At 44.4% G+C, this 22,802-nt stretch overlaps 1 protein-coding gene across 2 annotated transcripts in view; it reads right to left on the minus strand.

Annotated features, from left to right (window-relative positions):
- Nucleotides 1–10,921: 10,921 nt before the first annotated feature.
- SF3B3 (splicing factor 3b subunit 3) overlaps nucleotides 10,922–22,802 on the minus strand; it is a 49,913-nt gene continuing 38,032 nt past the window's right edge. For both annotated transcript variants that reach the window (XM_004387798.3, XM_023741892.1), the window contains 11 exons: nucleotides 21,895–22,017; nucleotides 20,798–20,952; nucleotides 17,827–18,001; nucleotides 16,850–17,055; nucleotides 16,593–16,749; nucleotides 15,874–15,999; nucleotides 15,242–15,454; nucleotides 14,350–14,448; nucleotides 13,269–13,412; nucleotides 12,324–12,428; nucleotides 10,922–11,546 (listed from right to left, as the gene is read on the minus strand). In XM_004387798.3, coding sequence (XP_004387855.1) covers nucleotides 11,406–11,546; nucleotides 12,324–12,428; nucleotides 13,269–13,412; nucleotides 14,350–14,448; nucleotides 15,242–15,454; nucleotides 15,874–15,999; nucleotides 16,593–16,749; nucleotides 16,850–17,055; nucleotides 17,827–18,001; nucleotides 20,798–20,952; nucleotides 21,895–22,017 — 1,644 coding nt within the window. In that variant the 3' untranslated portion in view covers nucleotides 10,922–11,405. The remainder of the gene's footprint in view (nucleotides 11,547–12,323; nucleotides 12,429–13,268; nucleotides 13,413–14,349; nucleotides 14,449–15,241; nucleotides 15,455–15,873; nucleotides 16,000–16,592; nucleotides 16,750–16,849; nucleotides 17,056–17,826; nucleotides 18,002–20,797; nucleotides 20,953–21,894; nucleotides 22,018–22,802) is intronic.

Consider the following 22,802-nt stretch of genomic DNA (forward strand, 5'->3'; position numbering starts at 1 on the left):
GGACCAGGCAGCCGACGTGAACCCAGGCAGATCCGAGCGAACATTCCGGCGCTGCCGCGGCCGGCCTGCGGGACCCTCGGCAAGCTAGGAAACTTCCTGCGCCTTGGTTTTTTTAATCTGTAAAATGGGGAGACGAATTCAAACCTTGCAAGAGAGCCGTGAGCGTTAAGTGAGCGTGTACAAGCAGTGCTGGGCTGAAGAGTGGGCAGCGAATAGTGCTGGCTTCCACTGCCTTCTCCCACACAGCCCATCCTTTCCACATGGCTACTGCACACCTATCCTGCACCTATCCCTCAACGCTCGACCCTTCCCCGCTGGACGAGTTGATGGTGCCTTGCAATTAAGGGTCCAGCCTCACAGGTAACTCCTTTGCGAAGTAACACATTTGGATGTATTAATTCTGGTCTGCTTGTTAAGATAACACACAAACAAAATAATTCCTTCAGGTAAACAAAGATAGGAGCACAGGGATATTTATTATTATTTACAACAGTGATAACTTTGTAGCACTCTGAATTTAAAACATAGGGACTAGTTAGGTAAATTATGGCCCCACCATACAATGGAATACTATATAGCCACTATAAAGGATGATGGCTTCTACCTTTATGCAAAGATTTCCATGCCATACTATATTGAGTGAAAAAAATAAAGCAGTGGGTTTTAAGAAAAACAACGTATAGATGATCCTATAGGACACAGGGCTGTGTGTTTGTATGTACAGACCCTCAATACTCCGTGTGGTTTCCTGACCTGAAGTAGGATCATCTGGGAACGTGTTAGAAATATAGCATCTTGAGCCCCACCTCAGGACTTTGGAATCAGAACTTGATTTTAACAAAATCCTCAAGTGATTTGTGTGCAGGTTGCATTTTGAGAAGCAATAAAGAAGACATTGTCGAGAATTGCCCCATAAAAACATGGTCACCTGGTGGGGGCGGGGTTGGGATTTTGTTGTCTTCTTTGTGCTATTCTGAATGGTAGGTATTTTTTGTAATAAGCATGTATCATAAAAACAATAACCAAAAACCAAACCTGTTGCCGTTGAGTCGGTTCTGACTCATAGTGACCCTATAGGAGAGAGTAGAACTGCTCCATAGGGTTTCCAAGGAGTGGCTGGTGGATTCGAACTGCCAACCTTTTGGTTAGCAGCCAATCTCTAACCACTGTGCCACCAGGGCTCTGTAACCATAAAAACAATAAAGCTATTAAAAAGCTTGTAAAGAGATTTTAATGACATGAGGAAGTTGGAAGACAAGGAAGCAGGAAAGTGCTGATTCTTGTGGTAGAGGGAAGCCTGGTGTGGCTAGAGGGAAGGAGTGTTGAGGGGACTTGTGATGAAACCAGAGTGGGGCTGAGCCTTGGTGACAGAAGGCCCCACCTTCCCAAGCTGGAGTGTGTACTTTCTCATGCTGTGATGGGCAGCAGGCAGCCTGGAAAGGTTTAGGGCAGGGGCCCAACCTGACCTGTCCGAATAGCTGTCAGGCAAGTGTACATCTCTTCGGCCTTTCAAACTCATCACCTTGACCTGAACCTTCCTAACTATAGCCAAGTCCCAACCATCTACCTCCCACCCACCTGGAGAGGCTCCAAGAGGGAAGGCCTGGCTGATTCTCCAGGCATGGTCAGTGGGCCCTTCCTTCAGGGATGTACAGATGGTGCTCTCCTGGAAGACCCTGGGATGTGCAGCATGTATGTTCCCTTCAGACTACAGCCCAGTTCCCGCTGGACAATTCCCAACCCCTCTAATCGTATGAGACATGGCTCTCATGCAAAAGTCCGCAGGACAGCCGAAGCCCAGGATCCCCCTGGGATCATCTGGCGCCTGGAGGCCACATTCTCAGACCTCCTTGGAGTCTCACAAGGTCAAAGGGCCAGACTTCCTATTTCAGAAAAGATGCCTCTTCCTCCCAAGGCTGGATCAAGGAAGACCATAGGACAGTACTGCCTCGGGAGGGGAGGAGCTGGAGCCTCCAGATACATCTTGCAGATCTCCAGAAGGAAGGAGCTGTAAGAAGCCTAATTGTCCTGTGCCCTTATCTTAAAAGGGCAGACTCACCTACTCTGATGGTGCAGCTGGGACCAGAACCCAGGCCTCAACTCCCAGGCCAGGCTTCCTTGTACCAGGCCAGGAAAGAACCCCATCCTCTGCAATTATTGATTTTGAATGCCATCAAAGCCCCTGAGATGGGGTGGAAGGATGGGGGCATTCCAGACCTCCAACACCATCCTCCCCCCAAAACCTGACTCCCCACAACCTTGAGATCAAGTCAAAATTCTTGCTTGACCTACAAGGTTCTTCAAAATCTGGTCAGCATGGACTTCTGTCATCTCCTACTCTCCCTTTTCCTATACCCAGCCTGGAGGCCTACCTCAACTTCTCACCATTCCCCAAACATGACTCAGCCTTGGCACTTGCTGTTCCCATTTCCTTCCAATTTCTGCCTAATAAATTGTTCTTTATTCTTGAGCATGGAGCTGTTTCCTGAGTGATCATGCAGACTTGGTCAGTGTCTCCTCTCCCTCCACAGTACAAGCCTTTATCAAGAGCAGTGCGGCTCTCTTATGCATCTCTTCCTAGTTTCCAGCACCATGGCCAGCCAGTCCAATAAATGTTGACTGAGAAAACCCAAGTTTTCTGCCTTTCTTTTATGGCTAATTCTTGTCCCTTCCCAAAGGCTCTGGAGCCTAGCCTTGACATTTCACAGTAATGGGGACCTAAGTGCCAGCTGCTTTTACCTATGTTATCTCGTGTAATTCTGTGGCATGGTATCAACATTTCCGTTTTACAGATGAGGAAACTGAAGCTCAGAGAAGTCCAATGACTGTCCACAGCTGGGAAGTAATGCGGCCAGGACTAGAATCCAGTCTGACCAGCCCGAAGCCTGTACTCAGTCTGCTGTGCCACCGTGTGTGGTCTCCCAGTACCATACCATGGCAGAAAGTGTGCCCACAGACTTCCCAGGACTCTCCACTCAGCCCAGGGATCTCTTAAATGTGAACTCTGAGGAAGGTGGCTGAGAGATGGGATGGGTGGTTCCCAGATTTGATGGCAGTGGGAGGCTGAGGGCCTGGAGACCTTCAGAAGGAGGCCAACCTGACCTGCTGCCCAGCCCTCCATCTGTAGAACAGATAGGGGTCATCCTAACTCCTTGCCTAAGACAAAAAATCCTCTAAAAGGTGATGAAGATTTGTATTCCAGTTACAATGGGGCCAGGTAAGAGAAGGCTGCCCAGCTTGTAAAATAGCCCAGGGAAAGCTCCAGGCTTGGAAGAGCTCTCCAGAGATGCTTATTAATTGCCAGACACTGTACTAAGTGCTTTACAAACACTACCTCCCTCTTTCCAATACCTCTAAGAAGTTTTATACTCTATCTACAAATGAGCTACTTGAGGCACGATGAAGTTAGTAGGTCATGTAGTTACTGCATACAAACCCAGGCTAGCCGGCCTTCAAAGGCTACTCTGCTAGACTGCCTCCATCCCCCTTCCTGAACAATCCTCAGAGAAAGCAAGCTCCCTCTCTCCCCAAACCTCCCTCTCATCATTGACCTGGAAGTTAGTCTGGTAATTTTTAGAGTGAGCTGACCCCATGTGTAACATGAGCTGAGCTACAAAAATGTAAAATGTGCTTGCTCTTTGCCCTAAGCTTTCTTCCTGGATGGAGAATAAATTCCAAAGACAGGGGGAAAAACCCTGAAAGACTGAAAGTCATTTCCACAGAATTGTCCATAAAAGTCCTACTTATTAATTGCAAAACACCTGGAAGCAATCCAGCTTCACAACAGACAGACAAAGGCTGCACATCTAGGGTAAGTTTGCTAACAGGGCAGACACTATGTGGACCTTAAAAATGACATAAAATTAATTGGTTTATGTGCATTTGGAATAAATGCGAAGTGTAAAATCCAAAACTTCATTTAAATTTCAGCATACAGTCTCAGTGAGGGAGGCTCATCTATGCCCTTTTTTCATTTCCTTTAATTTTATAAATCAACTTTTTTCAAATACATCTCTATTTTATTAAGTTTCTCTATACATACATTCGCTGCTAAAAATTGAAAAATTGATGAGGTAATTCATGCACATGGTAATTCATGTACATGGTACATTAAGGTCTACAGACCTAAAGCAGTGTATGGTGAGCACCTCCGGTAGCCCATGACAACCACTTAAGAATGTGGGCTTGTCGATTTACAAAACTCAGAAAAGAAAGAGATCGTTTGTTTTACGGTTCTTCAGTTCTGCTCTTCCCTGCAAGGCTGAAGAAGGCAAAGGTTATAAAATGAAACCCAGAGCAGAGAATACAAAGCATTTCTCTGAGTCATACTTTAGAGCTTCTTGGCTGGACTGTTTTTCTCATGTCTAGCTCGAGTCCCTCCTGCTATGGTCTTGGTGAGGAAGCCACTGAGTCAGCATGGAGAGGCTGGGCCACCAGCGACAGAAAAAGTCATGTGAGAAAACAAACTCCCTTCTTACCTGCTCAAGTACCAGGACACAGTCTTCTAGGACTGCTGGTGGCTTTAAGGGGCTCCAGAGCACAGAGCAGGTGTCAAACAGCTGGGGGCACTGGATGCCAGGCGGGAAGGCTCTGGCTTCCCTCTAGCCTGCTTCCCGTCTGATGGGAGGGCAGGAAAGCTGGCGACTGCAGCTCCACTTCAGGAACTGGAGCAGTGAGGGTGGGGCAGGGCCACGTGGCCGCAGCCTGCCTCCAAGTCCAGAGTAGGAGGCAGCCCCAGCAGAGGTGCAACCAGGGTTTAAGTATTCTGACCCACCGGGGCGCTAATAACAGGGGTCCCCTGGAGCCCAAGACCTACTCCCAGCCAGGTTGGATTGTTTTTAAGAAGCTACTCCAGCTCCTCTCCAGAACACATTCAACGTGACAAAAACTCTTACAAAACTTAATAAAAATTGGGTGATGTGGTAGTGACCATGTGTATCTGGGAGACAAAGGTGAGATAACGATCAGATAAGACCTTTCTATGAGATCAGATCACTGTTTGAGGACTGATAAATCACTCAGCTTATAGACAGGACATCAGCTTTGAGTGATAAAATATCTTACCTGAGATTACAGATGGCTACTGAGGTCTAAGCCCAAAGCCTGGGTTTTTCTCACTTGACTCAGGGGTCATTGTGGTGAGACGTGCGGCCTCAAACGCAGCACTGCTGGGTCCTGGGAAGAGCAGAGAGAGGTTCTTTGCCCTCAGGTCCTTCTCCAAAGACAATGGCCATGTTGCCTGGGTCAGAGTTCTGTGCACATTCAGGGGTGGCTCCATCAACTCTACTGAGAGAAGCTGGTCTTTGAAGTTGTTTTCACAGCAAGCTCTCTGATTTTACTTAGATTGTATTTCTGTTTGGAGTACTTGGGGTGGGTCAGCCCCCAAGGGATCCTTTGGCTCCTCCACCACTGGACATTACAAGGGGCAGGGGAAAGGGCTGTGTTCAAAGCATCACAATATCCAAGAGGACAGTTTGCAGTGTTTCCCCAAATGTGAGTACAGAATCCTTTTATTAAAGGGCCCCTATTAACATCTGCTGGCATAGAGGTTAAGAGCTACGGCTGCTAGCCAAAAGGTCAGCAATCCGAATGCACCAGGTGCTGCCTGGAAACTCTATGGGGCAGTTCTGCTCTGTCCTACAGGGTCACTGAGTCGGAATCGACTCAACAGCAACGGGTTTGGTTTTATTAACATCTGGAGCCCTGGTGGCACAGTGGTCAAGAGTTCTGGCTGCTAACCAAAAGGTTGGCATTTCGAATCCACCAGCCACTCCTTGGAAACCCTATGGGGCAGCTCTACTCTGTCCTATAGAGTCGCTATGAGTTGGAATTGACTCGACAGCAACGGTTTTTTTTTTTTGTTATTAACATCTAGGATTCCACAGCATCTAGTTTAGCAAATGATTGCTCCGTGTCAACATCTGGCACAAGAAATGCTTTCTCATTTAGACTGGCAAAACTGGATTCCCAGTTTGGCCCTCAACTTCCAGCAGGACAATACTGCCCACGCTGGAATGCTCCTGGCTAACTCTCCCAACCCACTGTGTGACCAAGGTAGTGGCTACACTGGCCACACCTTCTACAAGGCCCTGCTAGAGCTCTGCTAAGAGGTTGATTCATACCCATCAGGCAGCCTGTGGGAAGGAAGAGGGAGAGTGACTTCAGACGGGGGTGGAGGTGATGGGGACATAGCAGCAGGACCTCTCAGAAGCCTGAACAAAGCCCACTGTGCTCTCTCTAGGGCCTCTTGGCTTGGAAAGATGCCCTTTTCTTTCAAAGCCTCACATACAAGGCAGTTCAAGATGGAGGTGGCTCCAGAGATTCACTTCAGTGGCCACATCCCCTCAGAGCTCCTGGATGCTGACTGCACTTCTCAGTGACCTCGACTCCCTGGAGGTCGGTCTTACTCTTGAAATTTTACAGACAGGAAACTGAGATTGTGCTGAGAGGTTGGTGAGCCCAGGTCATCTGACTCCATGTCCACTGCTCTTTTGAGGATTTCACTCCTACTTGGATTGCTATGTGCCTAACTCACTGTTCTCCTATCAACAGCATCAGCTCCTTAAAAGGCAAAAGACCTCCTAGCATGCCTTCCTCACAGCACCACGCCCTAACAACCCCAGGAAATTGTAATACTTCTCAACTATCATGTTACACTCTATACACAGGTTTATTCATGACCTGATACTAATAACTTGTGAAAACTCCCCAAATGACCTAATCAAAAGCAACTTTTCCATGACTCCCTAAAATTTTGTTTGCAGTCAGAGAGCAGGTTCTGCTGGGTGGGGCCTATAGACTGAAAATTTTGACGGCCAGGGCTCAGGAAGGCAGTTAAGAGTTGGAGGTAGGGGGATCTAGGGAGGAAATGCCCCTGGAATGACAAAAAATCTGACTGGGTATCAACAGAGGCTGCTGGACATGGCGGTGGTGGTACTGAACAGCAGCCTTCAGCTACTTCCAGTTGAGCTGCCAAGCTACTCTGCCAGTTTGTTCTAAAACTGGAATTTCCAAACTTGGTTGTTTCCCTCATGATAATTTTTTTGTTTCACTTTGAACAAGAGTAATGTTCCTGGGTAATTAATACTCATTTCCCCACCAGCTGTGATCATCATCACCAAATTTTGACATGTCAGGGGTATGCAACCAGTGTTATGGAACAAGCTGTGTGTCTTGTTGAATGGGAAACTCATCTGCTCTGTAAATAACAATGCTCCCAAAAAAAAAGGTAAGAGATATCAATACAAAAGGAATGCAGTGAAAAATCTCTTCCCACTCTGGTTACTCCCTTAGAGGCACTGATGTTTTCTACTTTTGTGTATCTTTTCTGAGAAATGTTATATATATATATATATACACACACACATATGCAATATTTAAAAAAAAAAAAAAAAAATTGTGACTTATGATGCCCAGACATCACCAGTAGAGGTTCTTAAAGTTACCTGGGGAAGAAACCAGGAATCTGTACTCTTGACAAACTCAGGAGATTCTGATGTCCACCAGACTTCAGAACCACTCTGCAGATTTCCTACCACGTCCAAACCTAAAACAATTGGCTGTCCATCCCACCTCTTTTCAGTCTTAGGCCCTTCTGACTGATCTTTTCCTAAAAGTTCCAAGGCTGCGCCTGTTTTGTCCAAGGAAATTGGAGACACAGGCTCTTCTGAAACTCAATGCCAGGCTCTCTGGAAAACTCACTGTAAGCCTCAGAGGGACAGAAACTGCTATGTTCTAAAAACTCTCCTCCTCCATCTTCTGGGTGCAGAGCAGACCTGGGAGGGGATGGCACATAGTAGGTCCTCGTAAATACTTGTCAAATAAATAAACTTAGTAACCTGTTCTAGTGCGTTAGGTATGTCTCCTGATTTTGGCTTTACAAGGCTTCCAAAGAAGCAGCTTTTGGCCGTGCTGGTTTAGAGTGGTGTCATGGACTGAACTGTGTCCCCCCAAAATATGTCAACTTGGCAAGGTCATGATTCCCAGTATTGTATGACTGTCTACCATTCTGTCCTCTGATGTGATTTCCCTGTGTGTTGTAAATTCTATCACTACCACGTAATAAAATAGATTAGTGGCAGTTACACTGATGGGGTCTATAAGATTAGATAGTGTCTTAAGCCAATCTCTTTTGAGATATAAAAGAGAGAAGCAAGCAGAGAGACAGGGGGAGCTCATACCACCAAGAAAGCAGGGCCGGGAGCAGAGCACTTCCTTTGGACCTGAGGTTCCTGAGCTGAGATGCTCCTAGACCAAGGGAAGACTAATGCATCACAAGGACCTTCCCCCCAGAGCAGACAGGGAGAGAAAGCCTTTTCCTGGAGCCAGTGCCTTGAATTCAGACTTCTAGCCTACTGGACTGTGAGAGAATAAACTTCTCTTTGTTAAAAGCCACCCACTTGTGGTATTTCTGTTATAGCAGCACTAGATGACTAAGACAAGTGGTGAACATGATTTTTCTGACTAATCTGTAGTCTATACCTGCTGATTTACAAGTTCACCTGAGCTTCACAAGAGCCCCATGTCTTGGGCTACCAGGTCCCCAAATGTAAATCAACCATTGACCAAGCAGGTGTTACCATGTGCCCCAGAATGAGCCATTTTCCCCCTCACATTGTTGGGTTTTTTTTGGACAAGGTTTGATTTCAGCAGCAGAGATGGTTCTTCTGAGCGCTCTAGAAATAGGTTTTGGCAATTTTTAAAGGTACAATGAACTTAAAATATTCACACACAATATTTCATATGCAAATGAGCAAGTAGATGAATCATATAAACACGTCATTTCTATTTTGAATAAACAGAACTTAGGAATTAAAACAATTTGAAAGCCAGGTTGGTCCCCATCTCAAGAGTGCCTCCCAACATCTCCAGCTTTCCTCTAAAGGAGTTCAAGAAAGAATGCAGTCATGGGAGCAGCAAGCATCTGGAGATCAGCACCCTCCCTGTGAGATGCAGGAGCCCCAGGAGGTTCTCCCAGCCCCCAGCCCCGGCAGCTGGACTGCTAACAATACATTTACACAAACCAAAAGCAACATTCTATCCACAGCCCAACTTGGACTCTCATCCCCTCCTCCAAAGAATGCTTTTCTTGGCAAGACAGCTTCCAAAGGAAACAACATCTGCAGAACCTCTGCCCATGGGGTCAGAGGAAAGCTGAGGCAGCTAAAAACTTTCCAGTCCTTTCTTAAGACTCAAGTCACAGGAACTTGACAGATAAGGAGCAGGATGGGAGCAAGCCTCATGACCAAGGGCAAATGCCTCAGGGTTTGATATTATCCTCGAGCTCTATCCAGCCTCTGATATGTTTTGCAAGGCTGGAGAGAGCTCCCTATTTACCTGGTTGCTCAACCAAACCAAAAGAGTTGATTAGGTCCCTGTAACAACTACACAGATGGGATTTGTAATTAAGCCTCATTCAACCACTAAATATTTATTAAACATGTGTTGTAGGTCCTGGGGCAACAGCTATGAACAAGATAGAATTCCTGCTCTAAAATACTCAAGCCTCATTCCTTGTGTCTGTTCTCCAGAAATTCCACTTACCAGATCACGGCCTCCCCTTGCAAAGAACTAGCAAACTGACGGACACTCAATGCTGGCAATTCCTGATTCTATGCAGAGATAGTTTTCCTTTCTTACAAAAATACCCTATTACTGTAGGAAAAAGGAGGTAAGTATTTCAAACTTCGGTCAGGAAAGAGGCTAGAAATAAGGAGCCACTTGCTCAAATACCTATGTTGAGTTTCTCAGACAACTACACATCAACATCATAGAGCTTGACAGATTAAACAAAGTGGGTTTAGGTGGGGACCACGGGAAACACAGGTCCTGGAATTAGGCTTTCCAAACACAATTCAGAAGTACTACTATGAGAATCCATGAGCTAATAATGAAGCAAGAAAAGCACTATTTAGGAATTCAATTCTTGACAAAACTCAGGTCTCGAATGACTGACCTAAAAATCAAGTCATGATTAAAGAGATAACTCATTCCCAGGAGACAGTACCAGGAAGCCCTCTGCACTGGGCCACGAGCTCTTCGGGGTCAGAGATTGTGTCTTATTATCTCCGTTCCTGATCCCTAACCACAGAAAATCTGCTCAATATAAGGTGGGTGAACACACACACATAGAAGAATTTTTTACTTTATCAAGTTGTGAGAACAGCCACAAGCTCAGGTTACTCCAGCCTCAATGAACTGCCTCCTTACTTTGGAGTTTCCTTTAAGTGCCTGGAAGATCAGGGCTTTCCACACAGCTAGGCAGGAGGAGCAAGGCTGAATTCTCAGGTGTAGTCTGTAAAGTTTCTGAGACCAGGCCCACTTAGTATTTGACAGGCTCCCAAGAGCTCTCTCCTCATAAACCCAAGAACCTCTGGGGCCCCACCCAAGATGTCGGTCACATTGAAGACAGGCCTCCCTTGGTTAGTCATATGCCTTTAATTAGGGCCACATACACTGACTTTGTTCTCAAGAGCAGGTTAGTATCTGGGTTCTTCTGTACTTACTGACCCCTCCTAGTAGTCTATATGGCAAAAGATCATTTCACGATCTGGAGAGGTGAGGGGAACATCTGTTGAAATAGACTACTCAGCTGGAATTCATGCTAAAGCCCTCACTCCGAGACCTAAAAGTAGAAGAAAGCTCAAACAGGAGAGGAGCAATCAACCACCCTTCCTCAATATCCAGCAGGAAAAAGCATAGATCACAATATGGCTATTATTAAGCCCATTTCATCTGCAAAGCAGAATAGGTGAGGAAAACCCAAAGAAACCATCATAGAATTTGGGGCAGGGGAGAGGGAGGAAAGGGCTACAAAGTGCCAGAGAAGGAAGTACATTCAGTTCTTCCTGCTCTGACTCAGGCTCAAATCTCCCACCTACATCCTCACCCCCATAAACGACACATGGATGTCAGCCACCTGAAAAACTAGGTTTGTATTCTGGTTAGGTTCCAGAGTGTAGGAACTCAGGAGTTACACTATATCCAACCTAGTCCCCACCTCAGCTTGCCCTTCTCCCTCCCACAAAAATAACATTGTACAAAACTGTATTTACAGGACAAACAGTTAAAAATTAAGGGTGTGTACAAAAGTAGACAAGAGAGCCAGAAATCAGAAATATCAATGCAGGGGGAGGCTCTGGGAAAGAGGGGCCATCTTATTCCACACTGGAACCTGGGGCAAGGTATTTTGTACCAGGCAGGGAGAACTGTAGCAATCTCATTGCCAATTTTATGGGGAACCAATCATTCCAGAGGAAGAATCGATAGGAAAGAGCTATTAGCTTTAATACCACAAAGTCTGAATTACCCAGCCACCTTCTGCCACGTGGGTGCAGAAGCAGGTGGTTGTGGCGGTAGGAGGGGGACAGCGAGTTCCTGGCAAGCCCCATAGGTAAAGGAGGGGCTCAGAAGGCATAACGGGTCCGGATATCCTCAAGCTTCTTGGACACCTCTGGTGGGGTTCGATCGAGTTCTTCAGAGACGTTCTTCTGTTTGTTGGGCTCCATGGAGTTGAACTGCTCACAGAGGTCACCATCAATCACATTCTAAGATGTGGAAAAATAAGAGAGGAAGAAAAGGTTAAATGCCCAAAGTAAATGGCACACGCTAAAGCAGCAGCTTTAGGGAAGGCCTTTTATCCTCCCCTGACACCTAAACTCCATTTGTAGAGCAGGGAACTCTAAGATGATCTTTGGTATCTAGAGTTTAGACTAGCAAAACTGGGTATAAACTCTTTTCTGACTGTGGTGCGCCCTGAGTGGAGAGGATGCTGAACATCACTAGCCACCCAGATCCCATTATTGCCTCTATCAGGCCACTCAGTGATGCCACTGTCAGAGAGGGTCACCAAAATGACCCCAGGGTCCATGGCAGCGAGTGGACTGGTGCTGCTGGGGAGTGGCCACCAACGTAGTGGCGTGTCATTAGGTTTGGTGTCACCCATCACCCAGTGTGGTAACTTGTCACCACAACCCCACCCGTCACTAGGGTTGATGTTACCCAGTGCAGTAACTTCACTACCACTCCCTCCCACTGTCAGTCAGGGTGTGAGTGGTGGAGAGGAGGGTCTCCACCTTGGCCAATGGGAGGGGCAGGAGCTGCAGGGGGCCACGGTGGGTGGAGCCGGAAAGGGCAGGGGATCAGAGGGTGGCTCCACCTGGGGGAATGAGAGAGACACCAACCCTAGTGACTCCACTGAGACCACTCCCTTGCTACTCCTTCATTCAGGATTACTCTGATTTTTAATAGAGGAAAGCAGATAAAAAAGACCAGCTGAATGGGCTGAGAATCCCCTTTAATCGAGATTTCCAACAAAGACCTACCTTAACAGGAAAGTAATAGGAACGAAAGCTGAGGTGGTCCCGCCCACACAAAGGAGGATGCTCCGACCTTAGGTGCATCTCCACGTGTTGGAAGAAGTCATGGTCCTGGAAGAAGAAACAGACTTTGTCACTATAACAAAAGTAATTTCAACTACCATTCCTATGGTTTCCAGAGGCACAATGAACACACTGATTTTTACCAGAGAGATGGTAAAATCACTCCTCTGATGACTGCAGGTTTTCCTGCTACAGTAAGATAGCTAAAAATCATAAAGGGTCCTAGCTGTACTTGTAGTACAAGAACCTCATATGTAAAAGGAGCTGTCTGTGTGGTCAGATTCCTGGCCCAGCTTCTTTAGCTAGAATAACACAAACCAATCTTAGCCAATTTTACGAGGCAATCAATGACCCAGTAAACATCACCCCATCATTCCTATCCTGTGGTGTTCATTTCTTAGGCTTTGGTCTCAGACTAGGTCCCTGGGTGGAGCAAATGGTTTGCACTCAACTACTACATAATCTAAAGGTTGGCAGTTCAAACCCACCCAGCAGTGTTATGGAAGAAAGGCCTGGTGATTTGTGTCTGTAAAGATTACAGCCAAGAAAACTCTATGGAACAGTTCTATTGTGTAACATATGGGGTTGCCATGAGTCGGACACAATTCAAGGGCAATTTTTTTTTTTGGGGGGGGGAGGGGGTGTCTCAGACTAACCCTGTACTGATATCAGAATGGAACCACATCCTATTACAGTAAAAACTACTGGCTGCCTCCAGGGACAAAAATCAAGACTCCTACCTGCCGAGGCACTTCTAACTGTAGTCTTATAAAATTTCCAAAACTCTCTTACTTGCAAATAGGGACAGATGATTTGCCCTCTTGGCAGATTCAGGACCAAGAAACAACACTGGGAAGGCAAAGGCCAGAGTGGCATGGGAGCTCTCACCTCATGGGACGTGAATGGGACAAGAATGCCAATTCCTCCAGACAAGGTGGTATAGACAAGTGATTCAGAGCCTCCAGGGATCAGTGTGGTCTTCTGTAATGACAGCACTGTCTCTCCCACATGGTAGTTCATGATCACCTCTGCCTGCAAGTTGAAAACAGATTAATGACTGTCTGTGCTTCAGGGAACCTGTTCTGGATTCCCAAGAGCAAGCAGTGCCATCAACAAATAGGTTTCACTATCTTTGAAAATTCAAAAATTATAAAAACTCAAAAATACTTTAAAATGTTCTCATCATTCACTGAAAAAATTAGTGTCTCAAAAACATACTGAGGTTGGATCATTTCTCATAAGCAATTACAATCTACAAATCTTTTTGATAAATTACCAAATTTGCAATAAAAAATTTTGGAACGACAGGAAATTTTTTAAAAACAGTAATCACACTTGAGTTTCTGTTAAGAGCTATGAAAATATTTGGAAACAGTGATGACTGTACAAAGTGAATGTAATTAAAGTCACTGAATTGTACATGTAAGAACTGTAGAAATGGCAAATGTTTTGTTATTTTGTTACATATAATTTTTAATCACAATTAAAATTAAAAAACAAAAAACAAAAAAACCAGCAACCACGAGGCTTAAACTCTAAAATGGATTTATCTTTAAAGTCCAGAGAGGGCCTCTACTTAAGAAGTCCACACCTAGATGAGAAGAATAAAGCCCAGGATACATATCAAACAGCTGGTTAGTACTGGAAATGAACATGTACAACTACTATTCTCCAAAGAAATTTTACAGATTGCTAAAATGTTTCTGAAAATTTTCCATTTTTCAGACAGAAAACAAGGCATAAAGACGGGATAGTGTCTTGTGTCAAACCCAAAATCCATCCATTACAGGTTGTGTGCTGTCTGCTTGGGAATTTCCAAACAGAAAAAGCCATGTACGGCAAAGCATTCAGCATGGTCAGCGCATCATGGATAATTCACTAAAATGTTTCTTTGGTGAGGACAACGGGCAATGGGGAACATACTATGTAAGTCAGCACCTGTCCTTCAGGGCCCCTTCTGGAATCTTACCTTTTGTGAGGCCCCATTGAGCAAGCCTCGGTCCCACAGGGCTTTGTTTCCTGTGGGATCCTCATCCACTTCATCGTTGGTGTTAGGTGGGAGCCTCACCTACAAGAAAGTGACACAATTCAAAGGGCTGGGCTCCGAGCCTACTCATCTAGGTCACCAAGCAACATGTTTGCCCCAGATCCTTGCAAACAAGCCTCGTGCCCCTGAGCCCACGTCTCCTGCACCTGTCTGGTGGGGCAGAAGCTGTGTCTGAGTGAGGAACACCAAGGAGAATCAACTCACGAGTGAGGGTCTAACACTGCCAAGAGCAAAAAACAAAGACCACAGAACATAAACAACAGAAGTCAGGCTGAGCGTAACAAAACCAGCCAGAATTCAAGCAAAATTTAAGTAGCCTTTAGCCCAAACTAAACCTATTATTATTAAATCACGTTCTATGGGGGGTGGTGAACCAGGGAGGGGAAAAACTCAAAGGCTGGCAAGAAGGCTTTAAGAACACAAAGATTTCTGTTTAGAGCTGGCCTTCGTAGGACTGAATTTTATAACCCATTTTAACTTTCCATGGAGTCCCTGGGTGGTGCAAACAGTTAATGTACTTGGCTGCTGACCAAAAGGTGAGAAGTTCAAGTTCATCCAGAGGAGCCCTGAAAGAAAGGCCTGGCAATCTACTTCCAAAAAACCAGCTACTGAAAACTCTACGGAGCATATTTCTACTCTGATACACATGGTGTTGCCACAAGTCAGAGTCAACTTGACGGCAACTGGTTACTAGTTTTACTTTCCATACCAAGGATCATAATCCTGGGTCCTTGGCTTTACCCAAAACATTAAGAACTGATCCAGCTTTCCTACACATCACTCACTGTAACCCAAGGAAACAACATCAACTCACCACACAAATGTTGCCAAACTTGTCTGCACCAGCCACAGTGTCATAGTCAAGGAGGCTAGCTGTAGTGACCCATCGAGGGTAAGTATCATCAGCAAAGATGATGAGCTGATTCTCATTACGCTTGTAGCGGACCCAGATGAAACTTTCTTGGACGTCAGACACAATTACCCTGTGCCCAATGGTCTGGATCCCAGAGATGTAATTGGCAATATGCTAGAAAACAAGAATAGCTTCGAGTGTAACCCTGGAGTCCAGAACCCACAAAAAGCCCAGCTTACCCTGCCTGCAACATATATAGGGTTAGAATGGCACACACCATAGAACTGTGGTCAGCAATAAATTCCTACAAGACAGGAAAAAGTGCTAAGTAGTTTTTAATATAGTAGAAATATAAGCCAAACTTTCAAAGTTAAATCTTTTCTACAAGTAAGCAGGCTAGAAATCTGGTTCTTGGTTTGAAGAAGTCAAGAAATGAAACCCATCTACTACTCCTGCCCTTCTCAAATCTCTAATTCTGAGTCTGGAACTGTGAGAATACGTCACAGTCCTAATAAAGAAATTTGACTTTTAACAGCTAATGTTCACCACTATGCCTGGCTCATTAAATCCTAGCCCCTCTACAGCACATTTACCTTATTCTCACACTTTCGAAGTAACTTCTTCTTCCCTAAGTCATAGACTCGCAGAAGCTTCCCCACACCAATCAACACCCTCCCCTGAAATGGGGCGATGGCAGCAGGGACCTCTTCAACAGGAGTCTGTGAGAGAAAAAGCAGGTAATAGAGCTACTAGAACATACAGCTATACACTAGCCCGAACCCTCTGACCCAGAAATTAAGTCCTTCCACAAGCATGGGGGAGTTAAGACACATAGCTAGGTTTAAATCTTTGGCTCATCAGAGAGATACACCATGCATACGGCAGTGCAATGTAGATCCATCCTAGTTGTAAGGGAGATAATAATTTTAGCACAAAGAAGGGGATATATAGTAGTTACTTATTTCCCAGAGGACACTCCCTTATGGTAGGGCTGAAGGAGTTATGTTCATGTGGCATCAGTGTGGATTTTGGTCAGAAATTGCTGCCTGCTTAGTAAGACTAGTAAACAAGAGGCTGATTCACATACATCTCCTCACTGCGTTAGCACACAGGCTTCCTGTGGGACTCGAGACAGGCACTTGAGCATCACTGAAGCATGAAAGCCCCAGCATTTTCCCTGTGCTCCCAAGAGATGGATTAGAATCCATGAGCTGCCCCACAAAATGATCACCAGAAGACCTGACCAACAAACTTAGCAAAAATAGGAGAGATCAGTGGGAAGTAAGATCCAGAACCACTGGCTAGTTCCTACCTTGTGCAAAAACTCCAGCTTTTCCCCATTGTTCACAAGCTTGTAGGTATAGACAAAGCCCCCTGCCACAGATCGGGGGTTCAGGATCAGGTCCTTGGCCACACCCACCAGCACATACCAATCATCACCGGTGTTAGAGAACCTGCACACAGCCACACTGCACACAGAGGAGGAAGCAAAGAGAGTCAGGCATCAGTTGTAAACCTAGAAAATTTCTGTTCCAGCCTATAAAACCCTGAATGTCCTGGGCTCCTTACCTAAAAGCTGCCTCATTCTGTTCCAGCTGGACAAGGTCCAATGTGTTCCCCTGAATAGGATTCATCACACGGATCACAGAGGCCCACTGTCCATTGCCAGCCTTGGGAGCTCCAAAAATGGACTCAGGGAGGTTTTCATTGAGGAACGCTGCTGCCATCTCTGCAGCCAGCTCCCGCTCATCCTCCCCTGCTGCTTCCACCATTTCCTAAATCCAAAGAGCAAGGAGGAGTCAGTGTGTTCAGAGGCAAGTGCTGGGTGAGTAGATAAGTAGTAAGAACACCTCCAAGGGAGCTCATAATACATAAAATAGCAAAATATATCTACCAAAACCAGGATTTCTCAAAATAAAAAATAAAGGTAGAGGTATACAGACACGAAGGAGAAGATCACTAAAAAGAAAATCAGGTCTTTCCCATGGTTTTATTCTATTATTCACTATTAGTAGGAAGTGCCAAAAACAACAACTAACATCAGCTATGGTGAACTCCTGACTAGCAGTCTAAGTAGCATGAACATAAAAAGACCATTTTCCACCTAACAGATCTGAGTTCCCTTGGTAGGACTACTACTTGTCTCTTCTCTTCCAGGCAGGATGTGGTTCTACATGGTCATGGCTATTTGGTTTTTGCTAGGATTTCTGGGAAGAACTGGTGCTGTGGGAAAAATTAAAGCTGTCTCCTTTGGGATCGAATCCAGGAAACATGTAACACAGCCTGGCATGGAAACTCGAGGACTGGAGAACTTTTCCAGAGATGGAGCTGAGTGCTGAATAAACCCAGGCCAGCGTATTAGTCCTGAGTCACAAGGAAGTATCAAAGACCAAGGACTCAGCAAAGTGCCCTATTACAAAGGACCTGAAAAGACCTGAGATCTTTAAAAACAAAGAACATAATAAATAGTTACAGGAGTTTAAACTTTTCAACATAATTTCACATGAACACCTTTTAACTTAACCTGTGGAGGTCAATCTCATTACCTCTGCCATCTGCTGCTTCCTCTGAGCTTTCGTGGCCTCAGTGTAGGCATTGTGGTCAGTCTCAATGATGATAAGGTTGTTACTCTCAGGGTGGATAACAAATTTCCTGGGTGTGTACTGCAGTGGAAACGCTACCTGATTGAAAACAGCACCTAGCTTCTCCAACGCCAAAATCCTATGGCAAAAAGCAAGGCAGTTAAAGGGTCTCTCAGTTAGGACCTAGAAACTGGTGTCGAAATGGACCATGAGTGGTCACTGCAAACCCATCATTCCCTGCAGCTCTAATATTAGCATTAGGCAACATGAAACTAGAAAAAAACAAAACTGTTGCCGTTGAGTTAATTCCAACTGGTGACAACCCCATGTGTTACAAAGTAGAACCGCTCCATACAGTCTTCATGGCTATAACCTTCACAGAAGCAAATAGCCAGGCCTTTCTCCCATGGCACCGCTGGATGGGTTCAAACTGATCTGAGAAAGGGCCCTCCTCTTAGGCAACATCCCACCACTGTTTATGACAATTCTAGTTTTTACTAGTGAAACCCTCATCAGAACAGTCAAAACAATCTTTTATCACCCCAATAATAACGTGATAGAATTACACCAGAACTAAGTTAGACTTTGTCTCATTACTGACAAACTACGAAACGAACAGTGCCAATTCCAAACTTGTTCTGAACCACTACAATTACCTGAACACATGGTATTTATGCTGATGGTGTTTCACAGGTTAAGGTGACTGCGTTCCAGAATGAAAATTAACTCAGCTTTGGAAATTCTGACAGAGAAGGCAAATAGGGGAACTACCAGCTTCTGTCAAATGGGATATAGAGATACACCCAAGCTAAACAATGTGGAAAATGAGTTGAACCCAAGTACTCTCAAAAATATAGTTACTTGATCTCTGGTTATGGCGTTTCATTTGTTGCTTAAATTAAAATTAAATTAGAAGGTTGGAAAAAACAAACAAAAACTACAAGGACAAAGAGAATGATGACAAGAATGAATCCCAAGTAAAAATTGAGCCCCAAAACCAAGAAAGTTTCAAGACTTCAGATTCAGGGGATATCACAGCTGAGTCAATCCTTAACAAAAGGGGAAAATATAGGCAACTATAATTTGCTAAAATGATAAATGGATGTACCCTTTGTCTCAGCAACTCCACTTCTTAAGAATTTATTCTAAATTAATTGACGTGTGGAATGATATTATGTTATCGGGTTTTTCAGTGCAGCACTGTTAAAAGCACACTGTTAAAACAACATAAATGTCGATCAAAAAAGGACTAGTTAAATAAATTATGGTATACCCATATAACAGAATACTCTGTGGCTATAAAACAGAATGCGGGGGCCATATAGTACTAATACTGAATGATTTACAAGACATAACACTTAAGGAAAAAAGCATGCTGTAAAGCAATGTACGTAGTATGCACTCTATGTAAAAAGGAGAAAAACAAATATATGCACATATTTACTAGTATGGAACCCCCCATACACTGCAGGTGAGAATGTAAAACGGTGCAGCTGCTTTGGAAAACAGTTTCAAAAAGTTAAGTATAGTTACCATATGACCCAGCAATCCCTTTTTTAAGATATATACCCAAGAGAAATGAAAATGCATGTCTATGCAAAAATTACTACACAAATGTTCATAGCAACATTATTTATAATAGCCAAAAAGGGAAAACGATTGATTCCGACAGTGAGTACTATAAACACTGCTATTTAAACTATGCTGCAAAGAGCTTTGCTTTTATCTATTTCACACAATGGCCTTTCCTGATTTTCTTTTTTGGGGAAAAAAAGCTCTGCTGCTCGTAAAGCATTTGAAAATCTGTGGGGATTGTCTAAGTCTAATTTCAGAGGAGTTATGGAGCACACCATACAAAACAATCAGAAGGAACACGGATGAGGCTACACTGAGGCTGGGCCTCAAAGGAGGATGGGACCCTAACAGGTAGAGATGCATATGGGGGAAGTACTCCTGGAGGAGGTGCACAGATAAGAAGCATGGGGGATATACAAAGAAACGCATGACCAATTTTGCTGGAATCAAAGGTATATAAAGATGCTGTAAGGTTAGAGAAAGGATGACGATTGTGAAAAAATCCTGAAAGCTATGCAAAGACATCTGGGAATTTACTTGACAAGCAATAGGGTTAATTTACTAAGAGGCCACAATCCCACTGTGAAGAGCCAATAGTTATAACACATGAGCAACTTGGACTGCATTTACAAGCTTAAAAAAATAAAGAGAAAAGCCAAACTGAATAGGTTATTTTCCATCCTGCTAGGAATGCTAAATACAGTGCTCATTCTTCCAGTCTACTTTATCAATATAAATAGTTCCATCAACTTGCAAAAAGCCTGTTGGTGTGTGCCACCGAGTCAATTCCAACTCATAGGACAGGGTATAACTGCTCTGTAGTGTTTTCAATGCTGTAAACCTTTACGGAAGCAGACTGCGACGTTTTTCTCCTGTGGAACAGCTGGGTGGCTCGAAATGTCGACCTTTCGGTTAGCAGCTGAGCGCTTAGCCACTGCACCACAAGGGCCTAGGTAATGTATATTGACAGTGAAATTTAAGGTGTAATACCACAAATGACAAGACAGAGTGAGAAAAGGTTATTAGTGATCCAAAGCTTATTCTAATCCAACAGTACTACCCTTTCGCTGGAAAACAAGAATCTTGGATCCTGAGAAGACCGGACTGTACTAAGTATTTAAAACTTGGCCCTGGAAGTCTAAATAGAAGCTAGAATTCCAAACACCAAAACTTGGCTACTAGGTACTTCAATCCCTGAAAAGGAGCCAAACGAAGGTTTCAATTACAACACACTAGTCCCATGGTGGAAGGGTCGGCTCTCTGCCATCTTTTCACCACCTCCTCCAACATTCTGGCAGAACCAAAGTATAAGCCCTTGGCAGAAAGACTTCCTGCTGAGCTCAACACAGGGCTCACTCACCTTAGTGTGTTGGTAGAGATAGCTACAATGCCCTCAGGACACTGTTCAGAGGCGAAACCAGATGCAAATTCCAGCGTCTCATAAGACAGGGGTGTGAGATGGAAACGAGACTGGTAAGAATAGCTTAACCATGAGCGGCTTGACATGGCTAACACCTGAGGAAAGAAAAACATCTCTGGTAAGCTTAGGAAAAACTCAGAAGCGTAGCATGCGGACCAAAAACCCTATTCCCAAATTTCAATCAGAAGAATTCCCTGAGGAATTTAGGACACCTAGCAGCTATCTTAAGATGCCTAGAGAGGAGAGGCATAGTGTTTGCTAAAAGCATGAGCTAATATTAGCCATGTGACCTAGGCTAATCACTTAATCTCTCTGAGCCTCAGTTTCCACACATGTAAAATGAAAATACTATCACAAAACTGGACAAATGCAAGAATTGAATGATATAAAATGTTAAGAACTAGCACAGTGCACACCACCACCAACTCTTAGCTACAAAGGACACAGGAGTCCCTGGTGGTATAAATGGTTAACACACTTAGCTGTTAACTTAAAGGCTGAACGTCTGAGTTTACCCAGAGGCACCTCTGAAGAAAGGCCTGGCAATCTACCTTTGAAAAATAAGCACTGAAAACCCTATGAAGCACAGTTCTATTCTGACATGCATGGGGTAGGACTCCACAGCAACTGTTTTTTCCCCCCTTTAAAACAAAGGGCACAATGCTTCCTAACTTCTTTCACATTACATAATAAACTGATAAAATGACAATGACAAGATTGTTCATGGCCAGTGGTATCTTAAATTGAAGGTTTCTAGCCACCCTCAGTCCCATTTGCCCAGCCTGATGGCTGAAGGATCAATATTCCAACTCACCTATAATCAATTTATGGCACAGTACTATGGAAACCCGAGTTAAGGAAGCTCTGGATTAAGGGACCCAAGAATACCCACATGAAGGAAACTAATGAAGACAAGTTAACGTCTAACTTGCTAGATGCTGGAAGATCAGTAAAGGGTAAAAACTTATACCAAGGGGATGTTTCTCTGCTGGTACTAACATCAGAACATGCGGCTCCCTACCCCTTTCGTTACTTACTGCCTCCTGCCCTTGCATCCGGACACGGAAAAGTTTCACAGGACGGGACCCCAGGTATCTAGTGCGGGTGTCAGACAGATCCCCAGTGACAGGGTCCAGGACAGTTCTCAGCAGCACACCATTCTGATCAAAAGGAGAGAATTACGTGACGGGAGCTCAGCAGCTACAATGAGAAAATCTCTGCCTTGACTACTTTATATAATAAGCTCAGAGCAGATGTAAGGATAATGCCTTGGGAATCTGAAGAAGATTCTAATAATCTGACAGTCAGTCATTCATTCAAAAAGTTACTGAACATCTATAAACGAAAGCACTTTACTGTGTATCTTTAACTTTTTTCTTTTTAAATCATGTATGTTAAACTCTTCTTTATATCCACTAGAAGGAACAAGGCTCCTAAGAGAAAAGGCTAATTCAGGCCTGGGGCAAAAATGTTCCAAAAGTGTTTGGAATACCTTGTTGTGCCAGAAGGCAATGAAGCCACCAAAGACAGTGAAAGTCATGATAAAAGGATAAAAATTCCCATCTGACACCTTTTTAGCTCAGTGGTGAAATCACTCCCAAAGTTCACTGTTCAGCCAGGGATTGGACAGCCTCATAATACAAAACGGGACTAATGAGGCACAGCAGTCCGGGGACAAGGACTAGTAGGCAGGAGGGGACAAGAAAGCTGGTGATAGGGAACCCAAGGTTGAGAAGGGACAGTGCTGACATGTCGTGGGGTCGTTAACCATTGTTATAGGGCAATATGTACACTGTTTAATGAGAAATTATTTGCTCTGCAAACCTTCTTCTAACGTACCAAAAAAAAAAAAGAATTATCTATGTGAGATCAAATTGACAACAGCAACTCAAAAGGTTTGATGGGAAGCCCAGGGGGCAGTGAGTTGAAGATAATGGTGATGGAA

The sequence above is a fragment of the Trichechus manatus genome, unplaced genomic scaffold (assembly GCF_000243295.1).
Source record: "Trichechus manatus latirostris isolate Lorelei unplaced genomic scaffold, TriManLat1.0 scaffold00194, whole genome shotgun sequence".
In the NCBI taxonomy this organism is placed as follows: domain Eukaryota; kingdom Metazoa; phylum Chordata; class Mammalia; order Sirenia; family Trichechidae; genus Trichechus; species Trichechus manatus.